The following is a 26,735-nucleotide window of genomic DNA, read 5'->3' as shown; positions in this document are numbered from 1 at the left end:
TGTGCATCTCTTCTATTCTCAGAACTGCTGTTATTGTAGTTAAATTTCACGTTTAACATTGGCCTACATGGTGTATAGTAACAAGATATAGAAAACAATTATAAAAGGACATAAATACCAGGGACAAGTAAAAATCTTTAATCTTCATGCCTATGGTCAGAGTTTTATGCCAAGAAGCATCATTTTATCCACAATAATTCTTTTTAGTTCAAATATACCCTTGAACCTTCCTAACTTCACACACTTAAAAACTTCTGTGTCCATATTTGACCATGCTTTAGAAGATGAGCCATTTAGAAGCACTGTATTGGGCTGGGGATGTGGCTTAAGCGGTAGCGTGCTCACCTGGCATGCGTGCGGCCCAGGTTCGATCCTCAGTACCACATACAAACAAAAATGTTGTGTCCGCTGAAAACTAAAAAATAAATATTAAAATTCTGTCTCTCTCTGTCTCTCTCTCTCTCTCTCTCTCTTAAAAAAAAAAAAAAAAAAAGGAAGACCTGCCCCTTGCATGGATTCTACCTTTAAAAAAAAAAAAAAAGCACTGTATTTTCAAATTTTTTTTCATTTTCATAGTATTGAGTAGGTGGCTTTGGCAATTTTTTTTTTTAAACCAAGTTATGTCTTGTGCATTCCCTCATGCTTTCTTTTTTTTTTTTTCATCCACTACATACCTGAATGCATTTTATTTTCCATCATTTTTTTAGCTTGCAGATGCCAAATTAGTTTATGTAACTCAAAAGCATTTTGCTTAGGTTTATGCCTTTCCAGTCAAGCTGCTGTTACAGGAAAGAAATATCCAAGCAACGTGAACTCACCGACATAAAACATCGAAGACACATTTGGGACCCTGTCTCATTAGTAGGTTAGGGTCTATTGCACCTACTCGTCTGCCAATATCTATCTGCCAATATTCCCCAGTCTTTCCTGTTTCTAAATGTTGATTTAGATAAATGCTTTTCTAACCAAAATGAAACAGTATGGTATTTAAGTCAACCGTGAAAATAAGCACTGGCATATGTGGCCCCACTTGAAAGAAGCCCATACAGGCTTGATTTGAATTAGGCAAGAGGCCAAATGCAATCAGGTTTCCAAAGTCTGTCACTGCACCAAAAGGAAGAGGATCCCCCAGATTGCAGAAGACCTTGAAAGGCCAGAATTGAGTGGGGCTCCCCAATCTACCAACAAATGTGATTTTGTAGAATAAAGAGGGAGGGGAAAATGGCAAATGAGGCCTTTCTCTTAAAATTCCCATAAAGGGCACAATGACTGGGTAATTTTTAGCCTATCTCTACCTCTGGAGTCCTGTTACAAGGTCCAGGTCACCCTGGGCTTAGTGCAAGACAAGACTTAACCCTGGACTATTGGAATAGACACAGAGTGATTCAGTGACCCGATGAAGACTTGCTATTCTACTGGCCCATTGTGGATGCCCTGCATGGTCACAGAATTGGTAATTGGTGCCCCCAGGAAAAGTCAAGATATCACTTCACCAATATAATTATAACTTCCTAGAAACAAACCTGATCTATATGTTTGAAATCTGACTTACAATGTTAATTGTGAGGATTCAAACTCTCACCATTTTTACTAGAACGGCTTTCTACCTTCTCTGCAGTTTAAGTCACTCAAAACTCCCTTGAGTTTGAAACAGTCCATTCTCAGTTCTGTGTCACCTAAAAGCCATGCTGTCATTCAGGTGTCTCTCCAGGCTGACATAGCCTCTCTTCCTTCACCTCACTATCCTGAGCTCTCTCTGCCCACATCAAACATCTGCCTTGTGCATTGTCTTGGCCCCTATTAGCCCACAAAGGATACTGTCTCTTTATTCTCCAAGTCCAGTCCTTTTGGTCAGTTTTACACTGTTGACCACTTTTATCTATAGATAGATATGCATCAAGCATTTAAGCAAGTGCCTTTAGTAGTTCTCTCTCTGTAAGAGGCACCTCCAAACCAGATTGTCTCTTATGAATTAATCTTACTTAGATTGTGAACTCCTTGAGGCAGGACTAGGTTTCCTCTTTAAATCCTACATATTACCTGGCACATTACCAGTGCCTAACAGGTATTCAGTAAATTTTACAAAATGATTTTTAACTTTACAAAAATTGTCACTGATTAACTCTCTTACAGAGAAAGTTTCTCATGTGCCCTCGTTATGTTTGGATTCACATGTATATTTCATAGACATACTTATGTGAAGGCAGGTATATCATACGCCAAATCATATCATATAATTTTCACTAGAGTTTTTTTAATGAGCATTTTTTTTTCAAAACAGGAACCAGTATAATGTTGCAAAAGGGAATTATTGCTTTTGGAAATCTTGACTATAGGTGGAAGAGAAGCAGGAAAACTTTGCAGCCAAGGCCTACTAGTTCAACATTACTCCTTATATTAATTGTCCATGGTCTTGTTAGAAAGCATGTAGGCTGAGACTTAAGCAAAGGAAAAGTGAACTTGGTTTTCAGCAGTAACTTTCTCTAGTCTATGCTTTGGTTTCCCCCAGCAGAAATTGTTCAGTGCTAGATGGGTGCGAGAAAAAATTTTGTGTTCTCAGTACTAAGACAGCTTAGCCCACCAACTCTTCTCCTATAACAAGAAAATCTTGAAAGATGATTTTGTTCTTTCATTTCCTTGCCTGTCCTTGAGGTACTAATGCCTTAAAAGAATTACTTTTCAAGGGGGTGTGCAAGGAATTGAGATTATTTTTAAGTACTCTCTAATGTGTCGAATCATCACACTATGTATTTCATAGTCACCTTCCATATTCCTCTGGTTTGGGGGCTCTGTCTCTTTGATCAGCAAGAAAAAAAAATTTAAATATCACAATTTGGCAAAACTAAGAGGTCCAGGTGTGAGAAATAATCTTTGAATAAAGGGGAAAAAACACTATATAAACTTGAAACTAAGATATCTAAGCAAATTGGTAGAGGTCTGAGTAAAGAGCGAAAACGGTATTGACTAATGGTATTGATGGTGATGAAAAGGAGATTACAATTAGTGTTCTGTTCTTAACGCCAGTCAAGCACTTACCAGAAGAATTTAACTAGTTGAACTTTGAAAATCCACATCAGATCTTGGCATGAGTATATTTCACAGGCAGTGTGAAAAAGGAGAGAAAAAGATTCCTTAAAAACATCTCTGTTCCTTGTATACCCCCTTTAAAAGTGATGCTTTTATAGTAATTCCCAATACCTTTAAGACGAAATGTGTGATGTATTACATTCTGGTCCTAATTTGTTTAAAAAAACTAAAAATACAAAATCCCAAGAAGTGTTTTTAATTCTCCCAGGACCTCCCAACCCTCTAAAACACTAAAGAGCTTCAGTGGAAGAGGGCAAACCTTCTTTCAAGGAGACTGGGGACAAGCCATCCAGACACAGCAGGATGTTTTGGTCATGTTTGTTTCACTCTCTTTCCTTATAGCTACCTCATCCCTGAACTCCCAACTGCAACAGCTCCAGCAGCTCCAGCAGCTCCAGCAGCAGCAGCAGCAGCAGCAGCAGCAGCAGCAGCAGCAGCAACAGCAGCCTCCTCCACCGCCAACCAGCCAGCACCCACAGCCAGCCCCACAGGCGCCCTCACAGCCCCAGCAGCCTCCACAGCCCCAGCCTACCCCGCCCCAGCAGCCACCACCTGCCTCCCAGCAGCTGCCAGCTCCTCCATCTCAGCTGCAACAGGCGCCTCAGCCCCAGCAGCATCAGTCCCACTCCCACCCCCAGAACCAGAACCAGCCATCTCCAACCCAGCAGAGTGCAAGCCCCCCTCAGAAGCCCAGTCAATCTCCAGGACATGGCCTTCCGTCGCCGCTCACGCCACCCAATCCTCTACAGGTAGGCTTTCCAACCACCCCCAGGAGCACAGAGGACCTTTCCAGGTGTCACACGCAGTCCCCAAAGGCAAAAGGCCAGCACAACTTAGTATCCTGTTCTGCAGCATCTAATTCAAATTGATCTCTTAGACGTAGGGAAGAGGAAGCAAATAGCAGGTAGCTGGGGATGCATGTAAACGAAACAAATAGAAGCCCACTGATGTTGCCCTCCAAAGGATAAATGTTATCTCTTTCCTTCTGTGAGAGGCCAGCTCTGTAAGTGCACTTGTAGCCTGTAATAATTCCATTTTATGATACTTTTTGAAGGCAGCAAAGATAGCATCCAATTAAAATTATTACTAGCACAGTTTTGTAGCCCCGTGGAGAACCGCATCTACTGTCCATGAGGCATGGTGGTTATTTCTCTATATTATGAATACAACAGTGGCTTACCTTAAGTACTTTCTGCTCTTTTGTTTTTATTTTTCTAAAGACTCTCTGGGGTTAGGAGGGCAAAGAAATTTAGCCCCAGTCTTATGTCCCAGATTCCAACCATTACTCCACAGAGTTGTTAGTGTTAGAGCCTCAGCAAATATGCATCTTTATAAAATAATAGAGCAGCTATATATTTCCTTTATTACTGTGAAGCTGAGGGCATCAAAAATGAATGCTTTGGGTTAATCATGAAAGCTCATCTTTAACCTACTACCACTGAGGAAGAAATAGGAGCCTTCAGGAATATATAACTTGAAACTTCTGGAAAACATTTTTCACACAGACACCCATAAAATGAATTAACTTCCCTACATAATAACTGTGATGTCAATGCATCAGATCTAGAAATTAATAGTTCAGTTGAGCCATCCAGACTTTGACTTATATGATGATGTATTTGAGATTTCAGATGACTTAGTATACTCAGAGTACAGTGACAAACTCCAACACGGTGAGCAATGTGTGTGCTCATTTGGATGCCACTTCACCCTCTCTTCATGGTGGGCCTTGTCCTGCCCTCCCCAACGAGAGGATGGCAATAGAGATGGCATTCATGGTTACTGAATGGGGAAATAATGCACTATCAAGATATTCATACTCAAACAAAAGGCAGGTGGATTAGGGACTTAGAATGTTTGGACCAACTTTATTTATTGTCCCATATCTTTGTCCCTTTGAACTTGGATTCTCGATGTGGTCCAGAGTTTTCCTGGAAATGAACATACTTGGGTGAGATGAGTAACTGTGTTTTTCCAGGCACTTGGGGCCAAGGCAACTTTCCAGTGTGAACATTTTCCTGAATTAGTTGGAGTTGTATTTTCACAAATCTTACAAGGGAGAGACTCTCTAATACATTTGGCATGGCAATGAACATAAGCTTAAAACACCTTCACTAGACACTTGACGTCTAAGGAGAGAGGAGGCATAATCAAATTTACAAAATGCATAATTAAATCAACCCTAACATTTTCAACATCTGGAGTTCAACTCTATTGTTCCAAAGAATGAGTTTTAATGCTTTTGAACAACAGTTCAATTAGATATGCCTATATACAATGTAATTTAACACTTGCTGTGTCCCAGGCACCAAAATAGGTAAAATTACCAAGGAAAAAATGGCCCTGTGCTGAGGTATGAAATATCTTAGATCTGAAGCTAGTTGTATATATTCTAGCATTTTTTCCCATTAAGTAAAAACTGTCTTGGAGCTCTGTGGAAAACAGCCTTCCCCCAAATACTTCCAGAATCTTAATATCTGCCAGCCAGTGAAATGGCAGCATGAATATGTGCAGTGATGGAATTTAGGTGTGGTGACCACTCTACCTCTTGGGAATAAATTCTCTTAGGAGAAGTTCTAAAAGTTCTCCTAACAGCTTCCCATGGAAATCCAGGGACTGTACAGGGTTTTTGCGTTGTTGTTGTTGTTGTTTTGTTTTTTGACAACAAATAAAGACTCAGAGCTACATTTCTTTATGACCTTGAGAGAATATTCTAATTTTTTCACCGTTGGAATTTTACCTTTTAATAAATATATTTAGAGTCATTTAAATACAGAGTAGATACTACACTAACTTCTGTGGATCTAATGGATAACCACCAAAAAAGTGACTTGATACAAATTTTTAAAATATTATTGAGTAGATATAAAATTAATTTTGAATAAATAGATGTCTATAGAAATTAAAGGATTTTTTTCCCCTTGACCACAGTTGTATGTAAGGAAAATGAAGAATTTCATAGTTTAAGTATTTTTTCAACACTAGTTGTGGGGGTTTTAAGTTTGGGAAACATGGGATGTTTTAACTATTTTTTGTTAGTACTGGGAATTGAACCGAGGGCCTTGTAAATTCTACTCAAAATGTTCTACCATTAAGCCACACTCCCAGCCCAGAATGTTTGAACATTTTTAAAAGAAAACTATTTAAAAGGCACTGCAAAGATGTTTAACTCTCAAAGGTAATGATCTTCATGAAGTAGAATAAAGCGTTTTTGCTTAAAAATTAAAAAGGGAATAAAGATCAACTAAATTCATATATGAAAGCCTAAATCTCATTTTACAATTCTTTATTTTCATATGGGCTTTGTCTTTTTACATTATTCAAAATCCATCTAAGAAATATTAGTTTAGAACTATGCAATGTAGTTTATTAGGGAAAGCCAGCACACGAAAAGGGTTTTTGCTTAAAAAATTTTTTAAAGGATAACAATCATGTCTAAAAATGTACAGATACTGACTTCAGGGAAAAAATGCATTAAAGTAGATTGTAAAGGTATATTTGGGTGAGGTCATTTCTTAAGATAAAAAAAAAAAGATTAATAGTGCTGACGGGTAGTAACACTCTAGACAAAAATTTTCCAAATAGCTCTTGTCAGGTTTTTTTCTGTGAAATTGCAGTATAATTTTATTTCACTCTTTACTCAATTCCATGAAATAGATTGCATTTACAAAACTACGTTGTTGTTTCAAGACAGGTATGAGTAGAAAGTATTATCCCTTCGGAGAAGCCAAGGTAGGGGAATAACTGTTCATTAATTTTGATCACTCTGATCTACGGGAAGGGCTGGGGGTCTAGAGTAGATGACAGAAGTTGGTCCCTACAGGTCTGTCTGTAGCTTTTCCATTGAGACTCAAGACCTACCCAACTCAAAACTTCATTCTCTCCCAGGAGGCACAGGGGAGAAGTTCTAAAGAGAAAATGCAAGCACACTGGTGTTCAGGAGTCAGGCAGTCATTAAAATTAGTAGATGCAGGTGCAGAACTCAAAGTCAAATTTTTTAAAACTGTGTGAGACAAATAAGATACACCTGTGAGATGAATTCAGCCTTTGGATTCAGGGTGGATGTCAGTCCATACACCTTATTTTTGCTCTAACCCACCAGTCACAGACTGTATCAATATCAAAAACTAGAAATTCTAACTGTGTTGGGGAGGAGCAGAATAGAAGCATAAATGGAAACAATTTTGCAAGGGAAAAGACCTGTTCTAATCACTCCTGTGTTGATAAAACAACCAACAATTTTATTTCCAATACATAAATTTGATCTGGATAAAGATCACTTATACATAAGAATAGTGAAATTGATTTTTACTTTTTATCACCTTTGAGATGGTTTTTCCTGCAAAGTTCTTTGGGAGTTTCTATTTGCATTGGGGAGATCCTAAACATTTTGTAAATGCCCTAATGTGCACATATTCCCTGCAGGGTGGTCTGGAATCAAACTGGGCCTGGTTGATGGCTAGTTGTTGTGTCCAGGGATGAGGATGGCTGGAGGGTTAGAGGTCTCATTCTAGTTCTGACCCTGCCTCCAACTAACTCTCAATTTTGAACAAGTTGTAACTCTCTAGACTTCATTATTCTCATCTGCTGCATCTACAAGCTCTAAGTTGGTAGGCCTCTGGAATTTTATTGACTATTATAAGCCTGATGGTCTTGAAGATTCTCTGAGTGTTCTTCAAGGTCAGGTGAATTTCTTCCCACTCAGCTGGGTGGCAGAGTGGAAAGAGAGCGGGAGACAAACCTAAGTGGGATAATGATAGCAGAAGCAGACTTTATCTTAGTAAGAGAGTCCAAATTAAAGTCAAGTTTTTATCCTCAGAGAGTCACTACTATAAGCTCTGGTTTCAGATTGTTTTTTCCATACCTATACATTAGAGAAGCTTAAGAAACCAAATGCTGCATTTAACCTTGGCCTTCTGCGTACTGTCTTGCATGGCAGGAAGCAGGATAATCTTTTCCTTTTCTTGTATTGCACATTTTAATAGATAACAGAGGGAGACAGAGATCAGTGGAAATAGGAGGACTTGTATGAGGAATGAGGGACATGGTCACCTCCCCAGAGGTGGTGGTGCTCGAGAGATAAGGTAAAACATGGTCTCAAGCGTGTGCATTTACTAATATAAAGGTCTAGTTACCACTCAGGCTTAGAGCAATACAACTGTTTAAGAATTATACCTCTGATACGCAGTGGACATAGCCTTCTGGTCTTCTCTGTTGGGATGTTTTCCCACTGACAAATTTCAGTACTAAGTTCTGAAGCATATATTTAATGGGGAAAGGAAGTACATTATTACTTTTTGAAACAATGAGTCCAAGCCCTTGAGAAGTGGTCAGATCTACATTATGTCCTTTATTATGTCCTTTATTATGTCCTCTATTATGTCCTTTAAAGCAAGTGGTCTCCAATCTTGGGTTCTTCCCTCCAATTTAGAAAAGGTCCAGTGCCCTCATCCAAACTCTCCCTTTCCCCAGAAATTAATCTTGATCAATTTACCACAATATTAGTTAAGGTTCTGTGGATCTAAGATATCTCATTTATAAAGGAAGACAGTAAAATAAAATACTTTCTAGTATTCTGTTTGAAGTTCTATTTAGAGTTTTATATTAAACATCCCTAATACTGTTTAATGTTGGGTGACCTATACAGGAACACTCATATAACCCCGGATGGGGCCATTGTAAATTCTAATAGCACTCAGACATAGGCTACACCCACATAGGCTGAATCACTTGCAGAATTCTCCTCTCCACAGCCAAGGCTAAGGTGAGGGTATGAGGCCCTCATTTCAGAGGAAGAATTTAAGGATGCACCCCCTCAAAAATGCAGTAATCAAGATAATATTTCAGTGCAGCATTTTCAAAAATCAAAATGAAAGACCAAAATCCATAATCCACAAAATCTCAAATTTTAAAATGCTGAGTCAATAACAATTCTGAGGTACATTGGCATTTAAGACAAAAGGAAAAAAATCAGTAACACTGATATTTTGTTGATCATGAATTTAGGGCATTCATATTTTTTTTTAAATATTGCATCAAGATGTTATTCATCTTGCCTGGCACAGTAATGCATGCCTGTAATCCCAGCAGCTCAGGAAGCTGAGGCTGGAGGATCTCAAATTCAAGGCCAGATTCTGCAACTTACTGAGGCCCTAAGCAAATTAGTGAGACCTTGTGTCAAAATAAAAAATAAAATGGGATGGGGATGTGGCTCAGTGGTTACACAAGCATCCCTGGGTTCAATCCCCAGTATCAAATTAAAAAAAAAAAAAAAGATTATGTGATTGTTGTTTGTGAATACTGTGCTTTGGGACAATACTCTCACATTTTGTGCCTTTGTGCCTGAGGTGAGTGTCTCATTAACCTCACCCTCATCCCCTCTAATTCTGCTACTAGTTGTACAAATGATTTAGCAAACATTCTCCAAGGTCACTGGCATTCTGTCCACTGTAAATTTCAACTAGGTCTTTGCTCCAACTTTCTAGTTGAACTTGAAAAATACACAGAATTTTGCACTAATATATATATGTGTGTGTGTGTGTATATATATAAATGCATATGGGATAAAAGATCAGGGCAGTAAGGGGGTTACAAAGCCATATCTTCCCCATTGCACAGAACTCATAAACCAATTTCTCTTTTGGATGACATTTTTTACTGAATTATTTTAGGATTTGATGAAGTAAGTTTGAATGTTGGGTGACCTATACAGGAACACTCATATTTGAAGTAAGTAAGTTTGATGAAAATGACAGCACTATCACTATGTAGACAACATTCTCCCGGAGCAATCCAAGCCATGAGGAACCTTTGGAAACTGAGTCTACACAGGGTGGATAAGGCTTCCTCCTGAACTAAAGAACTTAAGAAAAACTTGATTGTCATGGATGAGAAGATCTATCCAAATTCAGAGAATTATTGTGCAGATTAAATATAATATACCAATGGAAATGCTTTATGTACTATAAATTTGTTAAGCAAGTATTGATGAGTCCAAAGATATGAAAAAGTGTGAATGTATTTATTTTCGTACTACCATCCAGAAGATTGAGGGCTTCATTCACGACTCATTCACTCAGCAAGGGGTCAGGTGGGATATGGGAATCCCTTTCCCCAGCTGTATTAAGCACTGAATAAAATAAACAAAATATATTTATCCATATACTCTTCAAGGGACAATTTTTCCTCTTATGAAAGAAAATCTCTTTAAAAAAAACCCTCAGTTCAACATTACTGACATTTCAAAGAATTTATTACAAGCATTTGAGATCCAGGAGGAACAACAAAGTTTATATTGCTTTGAGAGTGGCAGGGGAAAAAATTAGTTTACCAAGAATGTACTAATACACTGCGGTGCTTCTAGGCCATTGTCTAGATTTACCATTCCTGTGTACTTCTCTGTAAATTAGTCAAATCATGTAGAAAGGGGCTGAACAAAGCAGGCGGCACATGCACACCACTGGGTATGGTAGCTCCTGTCAAGTAGCGCTAGATTGAAAGGGTACCAGACTCAAAGGAAGGCAGAAAGATTCTTGCAGCATTTGAACATGGCAAGTTATAACTTTTCAAAGAAAATAGGCCCATTCTGATCATCACAGGGGGGCAGATCCATGGGCTGTCTGCAGTGAGCTCAGTGAAGAGTCTGGAGCCACTCACACCATCCAGTCCCATCACTGTGTGTTGGATGGTGGCTGATAAACCATCCTCGAAAGCTTCTGAAACAGCTTTGCCTTCGTGTGCCTAGATGTAGGTTTCAGTGGCAATTTGAGATGTCCAAAAGGTGCTGGCTGGCACTTTGTTCTGAACGAGCAAAACTTAGCTAGTATTTATGTGAACTTAGTATAATATTCCGGTACTTTTATCATCATGTTACTCCTCATCTTTGAGCCTCAATTCATTTCCCACAGGTTTAGAGTAAATTTTCCATGGGCTTTTAAATTGACTTCCAAAGCACAGGCTTGCAAGCAAATATTCTCTAGGTTATAAAGACAGTGAATACTTTTATCAATATCCACGAACATTTATGTGTGTGCGTGGCACCCCTAGGAAAGATTTGCTGAACAGACAAGGTGGGGTCTTAGTGCCTGGTCTTTAGAAGCAGACAGATCTGTGTTCAAATGCTGGCTGTGCTGGACACTCCGTTCCTCATAGTTTAGAGGGTTGGTGTGGTGGTTAAGAAATGATTATATGACAGCATTTAATTTGATTCCTGATAAGAGAGCTCAACCAATGTATCTTTCCTTCCTTGACTATACCTGTCATGGTCTAAGTAGGAATATGAGAAAAACAGATAGATGCACATGAAGGTGAACAAAAGATATGAAGATATTAAAATGCATGTGTAGCCCGGCACAGTGGCTCACATCTATAGTCCCAGAGGCTCAGGAGGCTGATGGAGGAGGATAGCTGATTCAAAACCAACCTCAGCAACTTGGCAAGACCATAAGCAAATCAGTGAGACCCTATCTCCAAATAAAATATAAAAAAATGTCTGGGGATATAGCTCAGTGATTAAGCAGCCCTGGACTCAATCCATGGTACCAAAAAAAAAAAAAAAAAGCATGTGTACACAATAAAAATATGCCGGAAAACTCACATTAGCTAGAATGAAGCTAATAATTGCACATGAATTTTGTAGTGTCATTCTGAGTCAGAGAGGTGAGGAGGACTTCTGAGAAAGGATCTTAACAAAGGGTGGCTTGAACATGGGGCAAGCCTGCACAAAGGTGATTTGGGAAGTACAGACCCCCAAAGGGTTTAGAGCAGGAAGTTGAGTGGTTGCTAGGTACTCAGTAATCCTAATCTTGCCTAATCACATCACCCTAAAGCCTCCTCACTGAAACCCACAAGCTTAAGTTCCACCATCAATATTAAGGACAAAACATTATTTTTTTCCTTCTAAATTCCCAAGTTGTAGTTTCTAACATGTAGGTAAAGAGAAAGAATTCGGATCATCTCAGTTTTCCCCCTAGCTTTAGAACCTTGGACAAGCCACCTGTTCTCTTTGGGGACTTGGTCGGTCACTTATTATATATAAACAGTTTATAACCTACCCAGTTCCACATTCTTTTTATGAAATACCACAAAATGGTTTGAATTCCATGGAAAGAAAGAATTGTATATGCATATTTCCATAATCCATTTCACACATGCAATAATCAGTAAATACTCCTAGTAATAATGTTTTAAATTTTAAAAAGTGAATTTTCATATTATTTATGTATGACCTCATGGATTCATACCTCTAACCAGAATAATAACAATCACTTATCAAAGTATCTCTATGTAGCTTGTACTCTACAAGTGCTTTAACCTTTCATTTTATCCTCACAACCCAAAAAAGGTAAAAATTTTCTTCAAATCTAAAGAAACAAAATCTCAAAAAGTTAAAGCATCTTCTTAAACATCACAAAGAATGACCGAATTGGAATTCCAGAGCTGAACTGAATTCAAATTGTATCCATCTATATTTCAACCACCTCTGCAGTCTCTATTTTGGTTGAGATCTATTTATATGATTCCTTTATTTGGCTTCCAGCATGTTCCAAGACAGCATTTCCCAAAGTGTCTTCCATGGGATGGGAGGGTGATCTGGTGCAACATCTCTTACCCCATTGATCACCAGAGTTGATTCGGCTGATCTGGCTGGCTAGGCAGGTGTCCTCTTCCTCACCTCCATGTCCTTCCCTAAGCTATGCACTTGGTCAAAGAGGATGACTTCCCCAATGGAGGAGGACCATTCTTTGGTCAAGTGTATACAAGTAGCTGAACTCCTCTGCTAGACTCTCCAAACAAGCTCTCAAGGGCCAAAGTATCTTCCATAAAACATTAGTCCACAGAAATTTTATTGAAAACAGAAGCCATGATGGATGGATGGAGACAGAGAGAAGGGGGGTGGGGGTGGCAGGCATATTGTTATGCTGCTCCTAGATATTCCTCACTGAATATTAGAATGCTGAAAGCTAAAGATATCCTGGAGTAAATATGTCAGCCAACCTTAGTTAACCAAGAAATGTTGAAGTTTATGTAACCATTGAACCCTTTTCTTCATATAATGCTGATAATATGTCAATGGAAAATCCTTCAGGAACCACAACTCTTAGCTTTTTTCTCTAATAGTTGTAGGGTCAGCACAACTAAAATAACCTTCCATTTCCTTACCCAGAATAATATGCAGAAATCCACAGACTGGATCCAAGAAATTGAGGTAGGACCAGGAAGAAAAGTACAAAAAGATTAAAAAAATAGAGGGAAAGGAATACCTCAAAACCAAAGCAAGAGCAGGAAAAGGCAAACCTAAGGATGGTCCTTAAAATCTTAGGCAATGAGTTGGCAGTGAGCAAATTCACCCTGTTAAAGAATCTTACTGGATAGCTCCTCAGCGTCTGAAGTCTTACATTTGGCCTCCCTCTGGCCTCCTTTTCTTTACTGTGTATTATTTCTCTTGTCCACATAACACTAAACCTAGAGTCATGTTCCCCAGTCCAAATGATGGGCGTGGTGCTTCCTGGACCACACATCCCTAATGCCATCTACCCTCCCCATCTTTGACAGGCACTTCCAGTGCTCAAGAAATCTCCCAGTCCTTTTAATAGGATTTGGATTGCAAACTAAAGGTCAAGTCAGTCTGAAATCTGTTTGGCAAGCCATTACTGTCATCTAAAGTACCAGGTTGTCAAAACGCCATTTGTCTGTGGGGCATTATCCCAGCTGTCAGAATCCCATCCTGCTCTTTTCCCATGCCTGTCTTTAGAAATGGACTCTTGGAGGCACTGGCATTTCTCTTCTCTTTCATTCTCCACTGTTAAGAACTATATTGAGCATTACAGTCTCCAGTGTCAATACAGGGCCCTATGGCTGCAAAGGAAGTCAGAGAAAGGCACCATGTGGAGACTATCTGCTCCAGTATCTTCTGTTATCCAGAAGAGGAACTCTCATGGCAAAGGTGCAGGTGTTCCTCTGAGTGATTGTCTCCTGGAAAGAGAGTTCTCCTGTCCTTGGCCACTCTGTGGGGATGCCTGTGAGGCCGCAGATGAATGCTCAGTGGAGGGAGCAGTTTGCATTTGTATGCTGTCAGCTCTGTTCTCAGAACTGGTGGCTGTGTCTGAAAGCCCAGTTGGGCTCCAATCAATGCAACTTTCCCAGCCCGACATATTTTGTCTGAACTGTCAGTTGACAGGGATCAGCCTGGCACCACCACTTAGTTTTCAACACCAGAAGATATTTAACTGTCATAAAAAAAGAAGTCAAGTTAGGAATCCCCTTCTTTTTCTCAGCTGGACTCCATATCTTCCCAGAGACTGGCTGTTCTTTCTGGGAGTTGAGCTCTCTGTCCTTGTATTGTGAGGTTGCAAATGTGGCATTTAAAGAGGACAAAACAATGTTTAAGTGTTCAGAGAAGAGAATATTTAAGAGAAACTCTCTTGCTTCCCCCAAGGAAAGCCCTCCACTCTGGAAGGCTTAGAAAGTTCAATTTTTTTAATTAGCAGAAAAATAATCTTGTACTCCTGTCTGAAGTTTCTAAGAAGTAATATTCCTTAAGGTAGTTACCACTTCTAGTCCTCTGCACGCTCAGAAGCCATCTGATCAATCTAGGGATAAAGCCAATGGACCCTGGAACTGACCTGAACAGCAAAAAGTTAATAAGGGCAGAAAGCAAAGATGGGGTGTTTTCCAAGCTCCCTTTGTGTAATGATCACATGGAATCCATTTTAAGCACCTTCAAAGCTTAAAATACCATTTTCATTGCCAGTCAGCCTCCTTAAAAGATATAGTGAATATCTTCTTACCAGAAAAAAAAAAAAAAAAGGTCTGCCTATAATCAAATACTTTCAGGGCCCTTGAGACCTTGGCTGGCCAAGGACTGTCCCTCCCTTCACTTGTCTAACTCAAGTCACACCATCTCCTAACAGCTGAGGCCATATCCGTTTTCCTGTAGCTGTATTTTGTCCAATTCCTTTCTTTATTCAGAAGGAAATTTCCAAACTCTGGCAGTAATTCTGAACATTGGCTGTGCATTGGGATCAATGAGTAGCTTTTAAAAATACCAATGACTGGGTCCCACCAAGAGGTTCTAATTGAACCTAGACATCAGCATTTTTAAACTCCCTAGGAGATCCCAGTATGCAGCCAGGGCTGAGAATGACCATTCATGGTCTTGTAAATAAGCTCCAGATTATTCACTAAGTGTTGGCTATGCAAATTGGTGCTGACTTTTATGCTATCATAATAAGACTGGCTCTTCATTTCTGAAAAGAACAAGCCACTATCACTTCTGCTCTAACCCTCTCCAGGTTCACATCCCATCAGGGAAGGAAAACAATGATATCTGTGCTTTGTTATCCACTCATGCCTCTCCCAAACTCCGAACTTGAATTAAAAATCCCCATATCTGAAAGGGGGAAAAAAAAAACCTCAAACCTAGTCAGTTATATTTGACCTTCAAAACAAAGCAAGGGAAATAATCTTTTTATCACCTTTAGCATCTTCTCAAAACAAGAACAATCACTGCGGACTGAGAGCTTATTAGATGCCCCATCTGCTGCTAGATGCTGTGTCTGCTATTCTTCAGTAAAGTTTCCCAAACTTTTATTGCTTATGAATCCCCCTGGGACCTTGAGAACTGTGGATTCTAATTCCAGGGTTCTGGGATAGACAGCCCACTCAAGACTCTGCATTTCTAACCAGCTCCCAAGTGATGGTCCTCAGCCCAGATCTTGAGTAGTAAAGCTCTATTCAGAGAACCTACCAGTCTCATTAGCTCTTTTTCTTTTCCTTTTATTTGTTCTTTTTAGATATACATGATGGTAGAGTATATTTTGACATATTTATACAAACATGAAGTATACTTTATTCTAACTGGGATCCCAGTCTTATAGTTGTACATGATGTGGAGATTCATTGTGGTGTTTTCCTATATGTATATATGAAAGTTGTATCAGATTCATTCTACTGTCTTTCCTATTCCTAACCCCGCCTCTCTTTCTTTCCTTAGCTCCGATTCAGAATTAGGTATGAGGACCTGGAGAAGACAGGAATCAAACAGGGGTCTATCTAACATCAAAACTTTGTCCACTGTACTCCTTGCCTCTTTTTCCATTGTGGGGTTTTGATCTTCATAAAAAAAGAGATCTCATTTAAATCACATAGTCATTTCTTTCCTTACAGACAAAGTTGGGGATAGAGAGCTCTTCTGGAGGACACATTCTTATTTTCCTACCTGAATGGTCTTTCACATAGTTTAAGTATTCCTCCTGATCGAAATCTTGATCTTATCATTGCTCAAGCATCATTATCTCTGAGGTTGGGGGTGAGGACAAGACTACATTCTTTATTTGTTTAGTAAATGTACTAGTTGTGTTGAAATCATTTCTACCAATTGAAACACAACTATCGAGAGGTTACAGTAGTCTGTGACCACTAAGTTAGAGTCAAGGTGGCCAACAGGAATCCCTTTTGTTAAGCCCAGAATCCCTTGTTATATGCCTCTAACAATCACACCTGCCTACCTTCTGATTGTCTTGCACACAGCAATGAACATGCACTTGAGACAGTCTGCCTCAGCAGGGAGAGAAGGAGCCTTCTCCTAAACCCATCATCTCAATACTTTTCTCAGGGATCAAGAGTCAAGATACATGCAAAACAGTAGCAAAATCATCCTCAAAATTCAGAGGCTATATCAAAGTTAGAATGTGGTTCTCTTTTTTTTACCTGATTTTAGATCACATGGTAGTAGTAGAAATTCTTTAGATCATATAGTGGTAGTGAAATTCTTTACCTTCTGAGAGAGATGGGGGTGGGGGACTGTATACCAAATGACATTCCAATTTGGCATCTCGACTCCAGTCACATATTTGTGTTCTGAAATGACCATTCCTGTTAGAATGGGGGATTTATTTTATAAGTAGGAACAGGGTCATCAGTGTAGAGCAAAGTTTTCTTGATAAAAATGGAAGACAGACTTCAAAACCACCTGCCCTTTTGCAGTTCTTGGCCTGTCTTTTTATATTTCCTGCAGGGAGGCATGTGGACCCTGTAACCCTGACAAATCCTTAACACCTGCCCAATGTCTGGCTATACCAGATTGGACAGGCAAGTCCGGCTGTAATATTAAACAGCTTTGGGAAGAAATCTCATTAACACCTTCATTTTTAAGTAACAGAAACCTAACAGAACTTGTATAAATATCAGCCTTGGGATGCATAAATGAATGAATGCCTGGGGTGACCTAAAAGAAAATAAATTGGAAAAATAAACTCTCAAGCCCTGCCAACCCAAATCTAATATGTACATGACTGTGTACTTGCATTCAAGGATGAGACATACACACACACACACATATAAATGATCAATCTTAATAGTTAAGGTCAATATTTGTACAATATATTAGTATTTGTTTGGTATATGTGTGTGTGTGTGTGTATGTATGTAAGTCTTATTTAAAATCTTTCTTAGAAAGACCAACCCAGGGTTTCTGTATACAGTGTCCACTTAGGGAGGTTTTTCATGTAGTTAGGGTAAATCAGCGGAGGGTAAGCATGGGGGAAAGAACGACATTGTCTGGGGCTTTTCTTTCTTTTCCTTCTCTGCCTAGGACGTTTTGAGAGAATGACTAAGCAGTGCTGGAGATTATGAATTTGCTTAAGTGTGAATGGTTGATTGCCGAGTGCGAGGGCCCGGCCCTCCCCGAAGGTGATTGACTGGGGCTGCAGGTCTTCACACTTGATGCCTGGATTTGACTCGGAAAGTCTGCCAAGTCTTTTACTGGGAAATTTATCTTAATTAGATCTGAAAGACCTGCCACAGCAGAATAGTCACACCGATTAAAATGAAAAACAGGAGAAATTACTGATCAAATTAATCATAATGTCGGGTTACAGCTGTAGGTCTGATGTAATTTGCCACTCCAGTGAGTTACATCGGCCCGGCCCGGCCGAGGAAGCTGGCTTTACGCTGATCCGTAACACCCGCCCGCTCCAGGCGGCCCGGCAGGAGGCTGATTCCATTCATTTTCCTGGCTTGCTCTGACCTCCCTGCTGCAACTAGAAACAAATCAGGCACCAAACAAATGGGGGGGGGGGGGTGGCAGGGAGGGTAAACAAGAAATATTCTCTTACCCAAGCGATGGGACTATTGTGCTGTTTCAAAATGGTGAGCTTTTAAAACTCGGCTGGATGGACTCGGGGCCTGGGCTCGGATATTGTGCTTTCCGCTTTTCCACTTAACCTCCTTTTAGTTTTACTCGGGGTGACCTGACATTGATTAGATGCAGAATGGGAATCAAAAGGTCAAAGGACAAAACCTCTGGCTCTGAGCAATGGGAGAAAACCTTTAGAAAAAAATCTCCTTGCCAACATGGCTCTACGACGAGGGCATGGATTGAAATAATCTAAAGTGTCACCACAGAGGAAGACTCCTAGGCTGTAAGATCTGAGGGTTCCAGCATGCGCAGGAGCCCGGCTATTCTCATTGTTAAATAAATGCCACCTGATACCAAACCATGCCCTGTGTTCCAAGGTGAGGCGGATGGACTATACTATATATATTTTTTAAGAAAACAAATCAGTCTATATTGTTTTGATGGTGAGCCCTGAATGTGACTGTGGTTTATCCAGTGTCGATCAAATGACCTCCTCATTAGAGATACAAAGAAGGGGACCCTAAAGCATCTAAATATTGCACTAGTAATTCTCAAAAGTTAGATTTAGAAGTTACATAAGACTTATCTCTATGGTTGTTTCTCAGAGAGAGGAAGAGGGAAAGGGGGTCTACTGCCCTTCCCAGGAGTGGTCAGATGCCTGTGGAGCGGTAAGACCCTCCTTTTTGACCCCATGATGAGTTCCCCAAATCCCATTTATTTATCACTGGACCAGATGTTTACAAACACTCCCTCCCCCATTTCTCCCTACTGGCTGCAGTGTGAAACACTCACATCCTCCCTCCTTCCTGCCATAATGAATCTGGTACATTTTGTAATCAGGAATAGGAAAATAGGCTGACAATAGAAGACAAAGCAGCCTTGTGCTTTCTGGGCCTTTCTATGGATTCTTATGATGAATAAGGTAGGACTGTAGGCTCAGATTGGGGGAAAATATGGTATCTTCTATCATGACATTATGAGTGACTATTAAATCAGTTATGTGGTTTGTAACCAGCTTTAAAGAAAATAATAAAAGAGAATAGGAAATACCAGGGGGCAAATAATATACATAGTAAGGCTCTGTGTTTTTTTCTTGAAACTTTTAAGTTACACACATACACATATATGTGTATGTATGTACATATATTTTTACATATAGAAAAACGTGCATGTTGAAAGATATAATTGTATATATGTGTGTGCATGTGTGTGTATATATTATATATATTATATATAATATTATATATATATATATATATATATATATATATATATATATATATATAGTGTGTGTGTGTGTGTGTGTACATAGTATGGATTGGCTTGAGATGTAAAGATTTTGGGGGCTGGCACTGAGAATTGAACCCTAATTTCACACGTACTCAGCAAGCATTCCACCACTGAACTTCATCCCAAGTGCCTTTTATTTTATTTTGGGGCAGAGTCTTGTTAAGTTGCTGAGGCTGGCCTGGAACTTGCTATCCTCTTGCCTCAGCCTTCTGAGTAGTTGAGATTATAGGGTAAGCCAGTGTGCTCAGCTGGAAAATGTATTTCTTATGCTGCAACAAGGACATAAGAATTTTTAAAATCCTGTCCCCCAAAATCTAGTTTTTCAGGTAGGCAGAAGTGGGATTTCTTAAGCAGATACCAGGTCAGAAAGCAAGATGAACAGTATCCCAACCTACTACATGTAATGATGAATGCCTAAACACTATTCAACAGTCAAAAAGAACCAAAAAATAATGCCCATCCCCCCCACCTATACACACACACACACACACACACACACACACACACACCCCTTGCCAAAACTTTGCAGATTCAACAATAGACCATTACCTATATAGTTGAAAACCCACATCAAAGTAATAGTTTAACCAACCTATTAAATTGAGAGACAAATTGATAATATTAAAAGCTAATAAAGTAGTCCTGCCAACAATGAATAGACCATTCTAAAGAGAAAGTAAAAAAGAGTGAGATAAATGGTGGGAAGGAAGCACAGAATCCCACAGTGATTAATTAATTTGGGTCCCTGAAAAGAGCTGTGTCCCCCAGGGAGGTGCAGGTCAGAGGTCAGGCCCACAAGTCCCTGGTCAGAGAAACTGGGAACTGTCAAGCTCCACAACTGAGGTGCCTGGAACTGTTCTCAGTCCTCCACGTCTGGTCATGGAGCAGAGCGGTCACCATCCTCCCTGACTTCCTCTTCCCACTTCTGTTTTCTCCCTGATCCACTTTGCACACTGCTGTCAAATTAATCTACCTAAAGAACATTTTGTTCAGATCACCTCTGTCTTAGTCCGCTTTGTGCATCTATCATAGAATATTTGAGACTAGGTAAATTGTAACAATTTCTTTGGCTCACTATTCTGGAGGCTTGAAGTCCAAGTTCTAGCAGCCACATCTGATAAGGTCCTTCCTGCTATATCATAACATGGCAGAAGGTATCACCTGACAAGAGAGAGAGACCGAGATCAAGAGGAAGCTGAACCCACTTATAACCATCCTACTCCATGATATTGATCCATTCAGGAGGACAGAACCCTCATGACCATAAAGGTCCCCTTCTAAACACCATTGCATTGGGGATTTAGTTTCCAGCACACATTCAAACTACAGCAACCTCCACGATCAAACTTTTCCTTTGGCCTCTTTAGGAGGATTCTCTGGCCCGACCCTGCACCCTGTCACCTACCTCCTCTGCTGCATTCAGCCTGGCCTCTCCCCATCTCATGTCCTTCCCCATCCCCTGCTGTGTCCCATGCAGTCTGCTTTGCTGGCTTTACTAGGGTCCTACTGGTTGCCTGAAAGGTTTTTTTCTTCCAGCCACTGTTCCCTCATGGCTCACCCCACTTTGGGCTCCATCCACAAAGTGCACTCTGTGCTCCAGCCTTCAATAATTATCCTGTTGCTGATCTCACACATTGGGTACTTGGCATGTGTTTTTTTGAATATTTCTTTTCCCCTTTTCTCTAATTTTTTTATGGACACATTTGTTTTGTTACTTGAATTATAAATTACTTTTATAAAAGCAGCCACTATGTCCCACAGCTCTCTCTGTCCAAGGGTTCTCAATTGTCATAAGTGGTTATTTCTCATTTAACAGCCATTCATCTCACAAATATGTAAGTGCCTGTTGTCAGACTATCTAAAATGTATTTACAAAATTGCCTGATGAAGATAGCAATTACTAATGAAAGAAACAGTACCTATTTATTGTCGTATTTAGAATATTGGCATAGGGCTATGCTATAAAGCCCTTAGATCTAATCAGGATTATGATTACTCTGAAATCATTTCACCCCATCCTTCCTGTACTGCTTTCCCACTGGGCTTTGGGAAATGCAGGCTTGATTTACACTGCTTTGAATCAGCTTCTTTCATTTGGGAGGAAACATACAACAAACTAAGGACCATCATTTTCTAATTAATCTGTTTCTTTTTCCCCACTCTCTCACCATTACATTGATGGTTCTTGATATTTGTAGTATAATAGACAGAAGAGCAGACCTTCTTAATATTTTATAGATCTGATTGATCTGTGGGTTAAATCATGTTTTCCTAAGCATAAAAGTATTACAAAGCAGAAAGGGGGAGCTGAGAAAAATGAAAGTGGATCTTGCATCTGGGTGGCCCTCAGACCTCACCATTGAATGCCTGGGACCCACACCTGACAAACTCTGACTGCCCCCCCCAATCCCACTGTTAGTGGAAAAACACATCTGGAATCCCCCAGCACAAAAATAATGGTCCAGTTTGAAAACCTAAGACAGTGTGGAGCATTTACCGCGTGCCAGGGCCATGTCCTACTTAGGCCTCACAGTCACTGGTGGGAGTGAGGAGGCCAAGGCTCAGGGAAACTAGAAACTCATCACAAGCCCTCAGATCTGTGAGAAGAGGAGCTGAGATTTGAACTTTTCTGTCTGGCGCCCACCCAACAGACCTCAGACCTCCTTTTAACAAGGACCAGACTCTGTGCGTGTCTTTCGTCCAGTGCAATCACTAATAGCACCCACTTCCCCTCAGAACTGTCCTGGAATTGTGGGGAATGCAGCACTGAGCACCTGACTCCAAAGCTGTGCTCACCATGCTGCCTCCCCCTGATTTCACTCCACTCAATGCAGAAGCTAAGTTTGGATGACTTTTTAATTTAGTGAGAAAATGGAAATAATAATTTGTATAAATATATTGTGTTCTTCCTAGAAAATACAATGTAATTAAAAGGATTGCTGGTAACATGAAGAGGAAGGGGCCAAAGTTTTCATAAACAAGGATGAGGCTCCTACCCTGTGGCCCCTGAGGGTGCTTTAAGAGATTGACCACTCTTTTAAACCACATGGGGAGGTTTCTTAAACAACAAAATTTGAGAGAGAGAGAGAGAGAGAGAGAGAGAGAGAGAGAGAGAGAGAGAGAAAGGAAGAAGGAGGAGGAGGAGGAGGAAGAGAAGAGCTGGGGAATTGAACCTACAGATGAAAAGACACAGCAACTGATTTCATAGCTGGGCCTTGTTTTATTCCGTGTTTTCACTGCTGTGACCAAAAGACCCAAGAAGAACAATTTTATAAGAGAAAAAGTTTACTTGGGGGCTCATGGGTTCAGAGGTCTTAGTCCATAGATGGTCGACTCCATTCCTCAGGGCCTGGGATGAGGTAGAACTTTATGGCAAACGAGTGTAGTGGAGGAAAGCAACTGGGAACATGGTGCGAGGAAGCAGAGAGAGATAGAGAGCGATCTCTGTACAACAAGGACAAAATATGAACCCCAAAGGCAAGCCTCCCAGGGACCCACCTCCTCCAGTCACACCCTACATAACCCAGTAATCAAGTTAATCCCTATTAGGGGATTAATTCACCAGCTGGGTTAAGGCATAAAACTCAATCATTTCACCTCCAAACTTCCTTTGTCTTACACATGAACTTTTGGGAGACGCCTAATATCTAAACCATAATAGACCTTGTTTAGATTATAATTTTTTGTGTATGATGGCGGTATATAACATTTTTGGTTTTGTTTTGAGTACCTTTGAAGATGAATACTAAAATACTTATAAATGAAATAATAGCATGTCTGGAGTTTCTTTCTAAAATGAAATGGAGACAAAAGAATAATATAGGTGAGAATAGATGGATGGGGTACAGATGGAAGAATATTGGCCATAAGTTGATAATTATTGAAACTGGGTGATGGTGGGTCCAGGACAGTTAGTTGTACTGTTGTGTCTACTTTTCTGTGTGTTTAATTTTTTCCAAAAGAGACAAATTAAATAACAAAGTTTTATTACCTGGAGATTCTTTAATATTGCAAATTCCCCTGCTCCAACCCAGAACTACAAAATTAGAATCTCTGGGGCAGGGTCAGTGATTTTTATGACCAACAGGATTTAACAACTACTGCTCTATAGAATTGTGCATAACATGTTAGATCAAGGTAAGTTAGTTAAGGCTCAGGGCAACGCACAAAAATGGTTAATGAATTAAGAAACAGTATTTTAAGAAGCTGAGGTGTTTAACTAAAAAAGTAAATGACTGGGGAATTAATATCTGAAGAACTGGGAAAAATGGAAAAGGCACTAGAAAACTAAAAATAATAAAGATCCTTCCAATTCTAAAAAAAAAAAAAGGAGGGGGAAGATTTCCTATTAAATGGGACAGATTGAGTATGTGCATTTATCTCTACACCCACCCAAACCCAACTAAATTGATACTAAAGGAAAAAAAATTAAAGGTTTAAATTCAAAAAGGGCAAAGAGAAGTGGAGGGAAAAAATAATAGTAGATAAGCTATGTCAACCAATTGTTGAAAAGCCCATGAAAGAGTTAACTGAGCTGAAAAAGCTAAATACCAAGGTTTGAGTGGGGGACACAATAAGGAGCAAGGGAACTCTGGAAACCAGAAGCCATAGGGGTTGGAGACACCAGCTGCTGGGAACACAGAGATGAGGGTGACAGTTTGCTGAAAACAGGAGATCCACTAAGTGACAGCAGAGTGGACAGTTGGAACTTTAGTTCCCTCCCCAACCCAAGCAGATGGGCAGCACTCTCTCCAGCAGAGAGAAATGGAATGAGAGACACTCTAGATCCAGGGACATAAGGCATGGTTACATTTGGGAAGAGCTATTTGCTTTTTACAGGAGGATCTGGGGAAAGTATGTATCCTAAGTGATGAGACTGGCCCCACTGAATCACTCAGAGATATGTGCAGGTGTTCAAGGGTGAGGCATCCCATCACCTCTCCACCTCTCCCCAACCCCACCTGCTGGGCAGAAAATTGTCAGATTCTTTTCTGAAAAGACTCCCCAGCTGACCAGAGGAAAAAAAGTCCCAGTTATAGGTATTTAGGATCTCCAACACATGGCCCAGTCCCTGCCTCATTCTCATGTATGAAAAGACAACAAAGAATGACTAGATATTTGAGAAATGACTTTGTCTGAACTAGAAACTAAAACAAATGGCAAGGGGAAGGAATTTTTAGGAAACAGAAACAACACAGGAAAGAAAACTTTGTGAAAGCTTAAAAATTAATATCTTTTAGACGTAAAAGAAGGCTAGGCACCTACAGAATGTGGGTGCTCCAAAGACATATAGACAGACAGCAATTAAAGTACTTATAACAGGAATAAAAAAAATTATTAGACTATTTAGAAGATTTAAAAAGACTACAACAAAGTTTCTCAAAAGATGAGACATGAAACAGCCATATGGCCCATCTATGCCACACCTCAGTAGTTATCCTGAGAATTAAAGTCATTTTACTACAGTGTTACATGCATCTCCATGTTTATAGCAGCATAATTGACAGTAGCCAAACTTGGAACCAGCCTAGTTGGTCCATTGGTGGATGAATGGATAAAGAAAATGCAGTAGATGTATACAGTGGAATTTTATTAAATCATAAAGAAAATGAGATTATGTCACTTGCAGGAAAATGGGTGTGGAACTTGAGAATATTATGTTAAGTGAAATAAGCCAAACTCAGAAGATCAAGGGTCAAATGTTTTCTCTTATATGTGGAAGCTAGAGAGAAAAAAGGAAAAGAAAGATAGGAGGAATCTCATGAAAATAGAAGTGAGATCAGTAGAACAGATGAAAGGCACTGGGGGAAAAAGGAAATACTGGAAATGATATTGGCTAAATTATATGGTTATTTTGTGAGCATGAATATGTAACAAAAAAATCCCAACATAATATACAACTCTAATGCACCAATAAAAAAACGTAGACAAAATAAATAGATTTTAACAAAAAGAGAAGGGGAAAAAGAAAAACAACTAAAATGGAAGACAATAGCAGATCAAGCCCAAGAAATCCAACTTCTAACTAATAGAACAGAAAAAAAATGGAAATGAACTTACCAAAAAAAATTTTTTTTCAAGATAATTTCCCAGATTTGAAGGATCTTACTTTTTTGAAAATTCCACTGACTACCCAATCTAATGAGTTAAAAAAGATCCATCTCAGACATATCATAGTGAACATTTTCAGGAGAGAAAAAAGTCAGGAATCAATAGCTTTGGACTTTAATAGCAAAACTTGAAACTGAAAGACAATGGAGTAGTGCCTTCAAAATTCTAAAGGAAGATGATTTTCAACTTATATTTTATATACTGTCATGCTATCCACCAAGTGTGAAGGTATCCTAAAGACTCAGATACAGAATCTCTGGAAAATTTACCTCAAATCTATCTGTCATGCCTCTGTCATCAAATCTCCTAGAAGAAGCATTCCACCAAAGCAAGAGAGTAAACCAAAAATAAGGAGAATTGGGGATTTACCATAGAAAGAGGCCAAAAGGAATCCCAGAATGACAGTTACACAGCAGACTTAGAAAGCAATCAGTCCAGATTGGAGTAAGAATTCAGAGGATCCAAAGAGGGATGTCCCTGGAAAGGAGGTGTGGAGAAGGGATGAGAGAGAGAAGGAAGCAGAAGAGAAGCTAGGAGAATACCTGGTGTTTGACCTCATAGAAAACAGTGTTCAAATAGGTCTTACTGTTCCTGGGGTGAGTTTGGGAAGCTATGAATAAGAACAAAGAAAACTAAGCAATTATACAAAAAAAATTGCAATCATTAGCATTGTAAAAACAAAAACTGGTAAGAAAGGAAATGTAGCTATGGTGTACCAATAGACCATCCTTTCATCCTTGCTGATTGAATCAGAAATTGTGGGAGGATTGAGAAAATTAGGAGGAGGCAATACCAGTTTCAGTCTTCATCTTTTGAATGGGATGTCAATAGATGAGGTCCAAAATTAGCAAACTGGGAAAAAAATCAGCTTATTATTTAGAACTATGAAGATAAATACTAACAGAAATATCCAGAAGAATTTGGATAGGAGTTTCAGAAGTTTAGAGGTCTGAGGCAGAGGATGATATGTATCATATATATAAAATCATATGTATGACCTATATTATATATTGCCATATATATGACATGTCATATATATATATATATATATATATATATATATATATATATATATATATATATATGTATAGAGATCTGATTACACTAT

At 39.5% G+C, this 26,735-nt stretch overlaps 1 protein-coding gene across 1 annotated transcript in view; it reads left to right on the top strand.

Moving 5' to 3' along the window:
* The window catches only part of POU6F2 (POU class 6 homeobox 2), a gene marked incomplete at both ends in the record, with an annotated part of 468,142 nt that overhangs the window by 345,373 nt on the left and 96,034 nt on the right, over positions 1–26,735 (top strand). Inside the window, one exon of the mRNA XM_081286471.1 lies at positions 3,430–3,836. Within this exon, the coding sequence (XP_081142597.1) occupies positions 3,430–3,836 (407 nt within the window). The remainder of the gene's footprint in view (positions 1–3,429; positions 3,837–26,735) is intronic.

Source organism: Spermophilus citellus (assembly GCF_964194105.1).
Source record: "Spermophilus citellus genome assembly, chromosome: 3".
In the NCBI taxonomy this organism is placed as follows: Eukaryota; Metazoa; Chordata; class Mammalia; order Rodentia; family Sciuridae; genus Spermophilus; species Spermophilus citellus.
The sequence above is the reverse complement of the archived record's forward strand: the minus strand, read 5'-3'. Positions and strand labels throughout refer to the sequence as shown.